Genomic DNA, 8988 nt, shown 5'->3' with positions numbered 1-8988 from the left:
ACAATTGTGTTCAGTGCCATGCTGGCTACTTACAGTTACTCCCAGCTGAGACTGAGGTGTAGCCAGTACTAGCTAACATGCTGTACAGGACTTGCCCTGGTCTTTGCTGACTGCAAAGTTGTCAGCCTTGTGCTGGTTGGTCCTTTGGGGCTGGGATCTAACCTAGTAAAATTTTGCATCGAGGACGTGCCCCGTGAACCATGTGCTGAAATGAAGAAAAGTCAGCACTGGAGTCTGAATAGTGAGGGAAACTTACTGGCACTGATACCTTTTAAATGGCAGACAAGTCTCCCGTGAGAAGAAGAGGTAGAAACCCCCGCAGGTTGGACTGTAAAAAACTCAACCCAGCAGAATGCTAGATGTTGAAAGGGGACAATGCTGCATTGGGCTCCCAAGATGTGGGCTCTGATTTCTGTGATCCTTACAGTGGAAGGTTCCATTGCTCTGGAATCAAATGCATCCTTCTTGAAAGGATTTTATCTAGGGTGGTTCTTGTGGCTGGTTTTTGAGTTCACCATTCCATCTGGGTTATGTGTTCTCACTGCAGCACTTTATGTTAAATTAGGGAACTGACTGCTAGGCACTCAGCCAGAAAAGGACGCAGGCTTCATTGTTTCTAAAAATTGTAATTTCCTAAAAGTTCAGGAAAGACATGTAAGAGAGAGGGTCACCCAATGCACTGTAGCTGGAGCCCCTACCCCATTAAGTCCTACTGTTTTTTTTTAAATTATCCACCTGGACTCTGCAGCACAAGAACAAGAGAGTTGACATAGGAGACCCCTCAAAATCCATCTCTCTTTTAATCTGGACTAGACCGTCCACCTGTGACTTCCTGGGAACTCCGCCCAGAGTGTACCATTGCTTCATCCTTACCCTATTGCCCCAGCTGTGCTTGAGTCATCTAGCCGTTCCCTCTCCCTCTTACCCGGTAGCTGTTGCATCCAAGTCCGCTCTGGACTCCTATTCTATCTATCCGTTGGCCAAAGCAATCTGAGAACCTTCTCATGCTGCGTGGCGAGTTCAGCAGTGCTCGTAGTTTGCTCCTCAGGGCAGATGGAGGTTTCTCGGGCAGCTCCCAGCTGTTACGCCCATAGGCGAGGCCTTCTCTTTGGGATCTAACATAGTCACTGTTCCTGGGAGCAAGGGGACGTGAGGCATCTCCTGGGGCTTCCTCATTCCGTTCGTTCATTTCTTGGGACAGACCTGTCTCTGCTGCTTCTAATGGGAGCTTGTCCTCCAGGCGGTCCAGCAGGGTCTAAAATGCAGAGAGAGTCAGCGGGGGAGATAGCATTATAGAATCGCCCTAGGGGACAGAGTGAATGGCAAAGCAGTGCACACCTTCCCTGCTCCCCCAGCCCTTGGTTGCACTGTGTTCTGACAGTGATGCCTGCTGCCCTACCTTGAAGTCAGCCAGTTCAGCCGCGGAGGCTGAGCTGTACATGGGATGAGCTTTGGCTCTTCCTTGGGGCTTCATGCTGAGCAGCAGCAGCAGCAGCAGGGGGAATTGCAGGGTGGCAGCAGTCAACGAGCCCATGCTGTAGTCCAAATTCTTCTCTCACCTCCAGTGGTTTGCCCCCCTCTTGCTTATGGGTTGCGAGCTTGACCCCTCCCTTTTTATACGTGCAGAGTCAGAAGGAGTCACGCCCAAAGAATGAAGCCCGCTGCATTCTGTCACTTGCCCGCGATAAAGGATCTTGAGACCAGAGCTGGCAGAAGATTCCCTTTTAAAGTTATCCATCCCCCTTGCTGGCTATCGCTGGGGCAGCGAAGGCTCATCGGCTCCAGCGAGAATGACAGTGCGAGGACCACATTCCTGTTGATTTGTCTCAAGAGGTTTCACACTTCAAAGGTGTGAGAGAAGCACCAAAAAACATCCCCCTTTATCTCTCAGCAGTGCCTCCGGATTCTTGTTCCTTAACGATGGAAACAATGAGGCAAGTGTTGGACAACTGGCTAGCAAGCCTCGTATGGGCATCGTGGTGGGGGATGCGGGAGAGTTGGCTGCAGAGCTGCCATTAAAGCCAATGACCTAGACGTGTGGGGCCAGGTCCTCAGCTGGTGTAAATCAACACAGCTCTTTGGGGCCAGATCTCTGTAGATTGGCTGAACTCCATTAATTCCTGCACCAGCTGAGAATCTGTCCCATTCCTTGCAGACCCAGAACCCTTTAATACTCCCGTCAGTGTGATGAAAGGGCTTCCAGAGGCCTGGGATTTCATTCAAGAATGGTCCTAGGAAGGAAGCTGGAGGAGGGTAGTCAAGTGTGCGAGAGAGAGAACTCTTCAAACGCTCTTTTTGAAAAGACCCAGTCTCATGTTTTGAGCAAAGACTGCAGCCTGGGCGTGAGAGAAGTGTGTAGGATGCCAGGGCAATTTTGTATTTCAGACCCATGATTTGTAACTGGAATCTGTAAATGGAAGGATAAGACACGGTTGGATTTTGAATTTCCTTTCACGTTTACCACTAGAATACATTAGCAGGTGATTCTGAAGATGTTACCATCACATTTAGGGAGGACTCAGGTGTCACTAGGGCAAGGGACGGGGGATTCTGTAGGACTGGGCAGCTCTGGGTCCCTTTAATAAATACTAGGGTTGTAAGGGACCTCAGGAGGTCATCTAGTCCCACTCCCTGCTCAAAGCAGGACCAATCCCCAGGTTTTTACCCCAGTTCCCCAGATGGCCCCCTCAAGGATTGAACGCCTGGGTTTAGCAGACCAGTGCTCAAACCACTGAGCTATCCCTCCCCCCTCTTTGGTACCTTAGTCAAGTAATGGGACCTCTTGCCTCAACCTCCCCCTTTCGTAATGGTGGTGATAACGCTTCCCTCCCTCCTGGGGTGTTGTGAGCTTTAACTGATTATAATGCAGGCGAAGAGTCTCTGGTGAGAAGAGGAGATATTTTCCCAAGCTGCTTCTGTATTTGGGCTGAATCATTACTTGGAATCTAATCTAGGGTCGCTGTTTTTAACATCAGCCCTTGATTTGCATGGGTAGCTGTTTGCCCCAAGGGCAGCCTGGGACTAGATAGTCTGCAGGGTGTTTGCCAGTCCAAGCTCCACAGAATCCCTCTCTCCCAGCCGCATTGCCTTGTGGTGCTCCCCAGCTGCATGCTTTTCAGAGGAGTAGTGTTACTGGCTCAATTGCCTGACTCCCCACACCTGGTCTCTAGCTGTAGTTTGAATCCCTGACCAATAGTGCCACCTCAGTCTTCCCCTGGAGGGGATCTCTTTGCTCTGCTCCAGTGCCCATGCTGCGCCCGATAGAATCTCTCCAGCCATTTCAGTCTGTTACTGGACCCTCCATTCCTTCCTTTCCTTCCCTTCCCCTAACTGCCTCTGAAAGGGGCCAGCCTGAGCAGTCTCCTGAATCTCCATGTGCCAGCAGCTTCCCCCACAACCCCGCACCTCTGCTAGTTAACTAATAAGCCCATGGGGATGGTGAATAGGACTCGGTGCTTGTAGGGCCCACGCTCTGCCCTACGAGTGAGTCTAAGCAGCAAAGACTTTAATGTGTGCTGCACGAGGGCTTACCAGAGCAAGTGCTCCAGCTCCCAACCAAAAGGCCATGTGCCATGGAAAGGGCAGCTGGGGGCAGTGGGTTTTTCTATGCATGCGTGTGCTGGATTCCTTAAGTAGAGGCAATGCAAGCTCAGTGCTAAACCACAGTGGATGTCTGTCTAGGAGCCCTTATGCATGGAACATCCTCCCTGAACTGATCCATAAGGACCCTGCCCTGTGCTGTTTCAGGTCTCCCCTCATTACCCACCTCTGCCATAATGTCTGTAAGAAATCAACCACCTGGCCTGGCTAGACTGAGAGGCAGTGCAGGCCTCCTCTGAGACACATAATTTGTCTGTTACTCTCTGGGCTGAAGAGACAGGGCAGCAAGAATGCTGTATAAAATTTGAACCAGACCAGACTTCAAAGAGAAACTGCTGAGCTTCAGTTCATCTGCAAATTTGACACCACCAGCTCAGGATTAAACAAAGACTGTGAATGGCTAGCCAACTACAAAACCAGTTTCTCCTCCCTTGGTTTTCACACCTCAACTGCTAGAACAGGGCCTCATCCTCCCTGATTGAACTACTTCATTATCTCTAGCTTGCCTGCATATATATACCTGCCCCTGGAAATTTCCACTACATGCATCTGACGAAGTGGGTATTCACCCACGAAAGCTCATGCTCCAAAACGTCTGTTAGTCTATAAGGTGCCACAGGACTCTTTGCTGATAATTTAAATAGAGGCACTGGGCTGTAAAGTCATGTCAGTTTGCAGCTCTCTCTTTTACTTTTTGTGCCTCAGTCACTTTCTCAGAGTGTAAGCTCTTTGGAGCAGGGACTGGGCCTTCTTATGTGTATGTACAGCACCTAGCACTATGGGATCCTGCTCCTGCCTGGGCCTCTGGGACCTACCTCACTCTCACTATAAAATAATAACAAAGGTGGGTCTCTAACAAGGTTGCATTGAAAACCACGGGGGTGCTCTAGTGGGGCCTCAAGATGGGGAATTGCCTAGTGAAGGGGGCCTTGTTACATGTGTTACCGCATTCTCTAGCTAGCTAGGCACCCATCAGCATGGTGGGTTGCTGTCCTGCAGAGAGGAATCTGGGCAAGAGAGGTGCTGTGCTTGTGATGCTGAAGGAAGAGTGCTAGCTAATGCCAGCAGAGAGACAGATTAAATTTTCAATGCTGGGTGCCTAAAGCCAAGCTCCTAAATCTCATAGACTAGAACTGGCCTGATTATCAGAGGTGCTTGAGCTCTTTGTAATCTAAGGTCAGTGGCGGCTGCTGGACACTCAGCGCCTTGGGAAATCAGGCCATTTAATACTGAAGTACCCAAAGATAGATTTAGGAAGCAGGCGTTAGGCAGCCAGGATTGAAAATGGTGACCCTAAGTATCAGCAAGACAAGGAGGGTAAGGTAATCTCTTTCATTGGAACAACTGTTTGGGAGAGAGAGAAGCTTTCACGCATACACAGAGCTCTTCTGCACATCATCTTCCTCAGGTGCTTGCATGATGGGACTTTGTTTGAAGTTATGGAAGAGCTTGGTCTGATGATGATGATTATATGCAGGCCCAGAACAGCTGTCAGAGAGGTAGTACATTTCAGCTAGGCTGGATTCAGGGACCTGGAACTCTGGAGTTTCCTACAATGATTTTAAAACAAGCCCTAGTTGTCCCTAAACTACAGACAGAATCTTCTGGACAAAGACAAGCAGAGAGGCAAGAGGCCATTTAAGGTCTTGCCGTACAGTGTACATTTGTGGTGATGAGCACAAAGTGCAGCTCAGGCCAGAGCAGAGATCTTGGTGGGAAGGAATTAGAGCCACGGGGCATTGCAGTTGCATAAATGGTTGGGAGTGTTTGTTTGTGGGTAACTATGAAGTGGATGTAAAGGGCTGCAAAAGTGCAGTGAAGAGAGCTGAAAAAAAAACAAACAAATAAGACCCTCTAGGGTAACGAGGGACCATCTATATTTTCAAATATGCTGCAAACCCAATAACACTGGGCTACTCTCTATAGCACCTTTCACCCAACTCTCTGAACTCGGTTAATTCAGCCTTGCAAACCCTCCTTTCAGGTAGGAAGGTATTAGTGTACCTACTGTTAGATGGGGAAACTGATGCACAGAGCAGGGAAGTGACTTACCCAAAACACATGTGGGAGTGGGTCTGAGAGCTCTAACCACTATAGAGCACTGCCTCTCGGGGGCTGATCCTCTCCAGAGCAGACCATGACCTGTCTGGGTCGGGTCACTGCATCGGTGCCACTCCAATGGACTCCGTTGAGTAATTTGGCGGTTGCCAAGGACTTTAGGGGATAAGGCCCTTGGCGTGTAGAATCCATCAGTGCTAAAGTTTTTCTGGATTTATATTTCCCAGACTATCTCCTCTCAGTGGAGCCGCGCTCGGAACTGGCTCTGACATTCCCCAGGGGGAGTTTTGCAGTTCGGTATGTTTCTACGTGTCGCAATAAAAACCCAGCCCGAGCAAGATGCTTTTCCTAGACTGCCTCCTCTTGCAATCTGCTTCTCCCAGACTTCAGGGTCTATTAACATAATACCTGTGGCAAACACAGAATTGTTCCACCAGGAACCAGCTTGCTGTTGATACTAGAGCCACCTGGCTTTACGTCAGGCAGCTCAGACTCTTCCTTCCTGATTTTATGAGTATTTTGCTCTGCGGGGACTGAAGGGGGAGGAATAATTTTCAAAGCCACAATGTGTCTCCAGAGGTTTTGCTTGATGGCGTGACATGCAGCTCCAGCATGGATGGGATTGATTGTTAGAGCTGGGATTGTTGTCATCTTCCCTTCCCCTGCAGCACCTCACGTGGGGTCACGCTGGGGCTTGGGGCTGGTTTCTGGCAGCTCCTGCCTGTCTCGCTGCTGGTGGGTGTGGAGGGGTAGGATAGGGCTGTTTATGAAACACTCTCCTCTAAGGGAAACAGCAGGGAGGCCTCGCGTGGTGTGTTGCTCGCTGAGGGCCTGCTTTTGTGCCCGTTGTAGGCAATGGCAGAATACCCACTCAGTCCAGCGGAGCTAGAGCCTTTATATATATGATACTCATAAAAGGTGCCTCATGATTGCACCAGAGAATGAAGTCGCCGGGGCAGGTGCAGCAGCAGGGCCAGCATCCTCCACGGTGACCCTCCAGGAGCAACCACCTCTAGGGATGAAAATGAAGTTTACTCCTCAATCTATGCTTGTCATCTCCAGAGATGTGGAGAGAGGTGGGAGGCCAGGCTGTCTCACTAAGGAAGCAGGGAACAGAAGCATAAAACCATTTAATAGGATATAATAGTTTGGGGGGGGGGTCTGCCCCAAGCTCTGCCCCTAAACCAAACTCCACCCACTGGTAACACCACTCAGAGTAGATTGTGCATAACACAGCTGTCCTTCTGCCAGGAAGGCTTTCAGCAGCAGCAGAGGTGTTCCAGTGACATTTGAATTATCCTCCTCGTTGCCAGGATGCAAAGTTAATGCTCCATTGAGATCAACAGGGGGCAGTTCAGAGCTATTACACAGGCTGTGAGCACACTCAGGCAGACATCACTGCTTCAGCTACACTCAGTTCTCAAGCTGAAATTTTAAAATGAAACCTTGAATTCTGGATCACAAGATGGCACTACCGTCCCCTCACCGCACACACAAAAACTTTCTGTTCTGCCACTGGGAGCCAGTTCAATTTGACCGCAGCGGAAAAGCATTAAAGGCTTTCATTGAAAACCAAACACTCTTCTGTGAGACAAATGGAGCAGAACTATGGGCATTAGGCACCCAAATACTTTTGAGGATCTGGGACCAGGTGACTCATCATTCTGTTTGCATGAAGGATCTAATTCTTATAAGCATCTTCTTTAACTGACATGCCCAGAACAAAATACCCACCCAGCCCTTAAACTACATTTCCCAGAATGCCAGTGGCCAAGGGTCAGAGTTCACATACTCCTTTTCAGGTATAAAAGCTCCAGCCTCTGTGTGTAATTCCATTACAAGGTGTTTCTGCTACCAAGATAATAGTGAGGGAATGAAGTAACATTGTTCCAGCTGCCTCGGATCATCCCGTGGCACAATCAGTCACATAATCAGCTTTACCAACACAACAAGGTACTTTCTTGATAATTAATGTAGGAATTGGGGGTGGGAGGGCCGCTCATGTAACTGGTCTCATATTTATTCTTCACAGCAGTAATGCCCTTGGTACGCAAAGCATTTCAATATGCATTGGTGTAAATATCTCTCTTTCCCCAGTGTATTCTCTGTCTGGGTTAGCTGGAGTCACACCAGCACAAAAAGGAAAAATTTGCTGGCCGGTAAGCAGAGGGTAGAACAGGATACCTCTTCTCCTTACATCTGTATGTGTATTGGCTGTGACCCAAGTTCTCCATCCCATATCTCCCAACCCCTCTGATCCGGGCAGTGATTGGACACTACTATTCTAGCAAGGGTTTAAACCCAAATAAACATCACCTAGGGCTGGTTTACACTTAAAAGTAAGTTTACTATAGCTGTGTCGCTCAGAGGTGAGAAAAGTTCACATCCCTGCCAGGCAGCTGTAAGCTATGCCCTGCTGCAGACATGGCTAGGATTGCTGACCAGGGTACAGCTGCTCAGAGAGGTGGGTTACCTACTGCAATGGAAAAATGCCTTCTGTCACTGTAGGATGCGTTTATGCCACAGTGTTAGTGCCACACCTGTGATGCTGTAGCGCCTGTAGCATAGATGTAGTCCTAGTTAAGTAAGGAGAAGCTCTTGTGCTTTGCAGCCAGCTGGTAATTGTGCTAGTAGTTTTTGTGATGCATTGCTGAGTTAGGAAATGACTTGAGACCAACAGCTCACCTCATGCAAGCCGTTGGATGGGGCACATGCTCACAGCTGCTGTTGCTTCTGCCCTCTGTGGGATTTGAACTCCTGGCCTAGATGAGGAAACAGAACTCTGCAGCCCATTATAAAAACCCCAGGTCATCCCATTCTCTCTTACCCCTTTGAGTATTTATTGCAGCTTAGTTGTCAGTGCCCCACCCGTAGGACCAGTGAAGTAGTGGCACAAGGGTAGGCACAGTTGGAAAAGGTGGGAAGAGCAGGGGGCTAGAACCATAGACCAGAGTTGTGCTCGATTCCTGACATGACTCACATCAGAACTAAGAAACAGGTGGGATCCGGTTACCATGAGCACTAGATAGCTGGTGTCACTTCCTCTGTGTAAATAGAGGGCCAGTCACGTTAGCTAAGAGTGTGTCTACCCAGCAGCCATGAGTATGCTTCCCAACGCAGGTAGACAGAGGCACTTCCTCAGCTCAAGTTAGTGTGCTAAAAATGGCAGTGTGTCTGTCTGCAGTGTGGATGGTGGCTCGCACTAGCCCCACCCCCACCCCCCAAGTACATGCAGGAGTGGTTAGCGCAAGCTGCTGCCTGCACAGCTGTTTTTAGTGGGTGGACAGACACTGTGTCGCTGCCAGGTAGACACACCCTAAGGAGGTAAAT

General features: G+C 49.3%; 1 protein-coding gene across 1 annotated transcript; it reads right to left on the bottom strand.

The window, feature by feature from the left end:
* Positions 1-472: 472 nt before the first annotated feature.
* LOC115636770 (natriuretic peptides A-like) lies at positions 473-1612 on the bottom strand. The gene is made up of 2 exons (XM_030537277.1): positions 1400-1612; positions 473-1255 (listed from the first exon to the last, which is right to left on the bottom strand). Exons 1-2 carry the CDS (start codon positions 1532-1534, stop codon positions 902-904), a joined length of 489 nt encoding a protein of 162 aa, XP_030393137.1. The 5' UTR covers positions 1535-1612; the 3' UTR covers positions 473-901.
* Positions 1613-8988: the final 7376 nt, after the last annotated feature.

The sequence above is a fragment of the Gopherus evgoodei genome, chromosome 18 (genome assembly GCF_007399415.2).
Source record: "Gopherus evgoodei ecotype Sinaloan lineage chromosome 18, rGopEvg1_v1.p, whole genome shotgun sequence".
Lineage (NCBI taxonomy): Eukaryota > Metazoa > Chordata > Testudines > Testudinidae > Gopherus > Gopherus evgoodei.
This window is presented reverse-complemented; position numbering and strand designations above follow the sequence as displayed.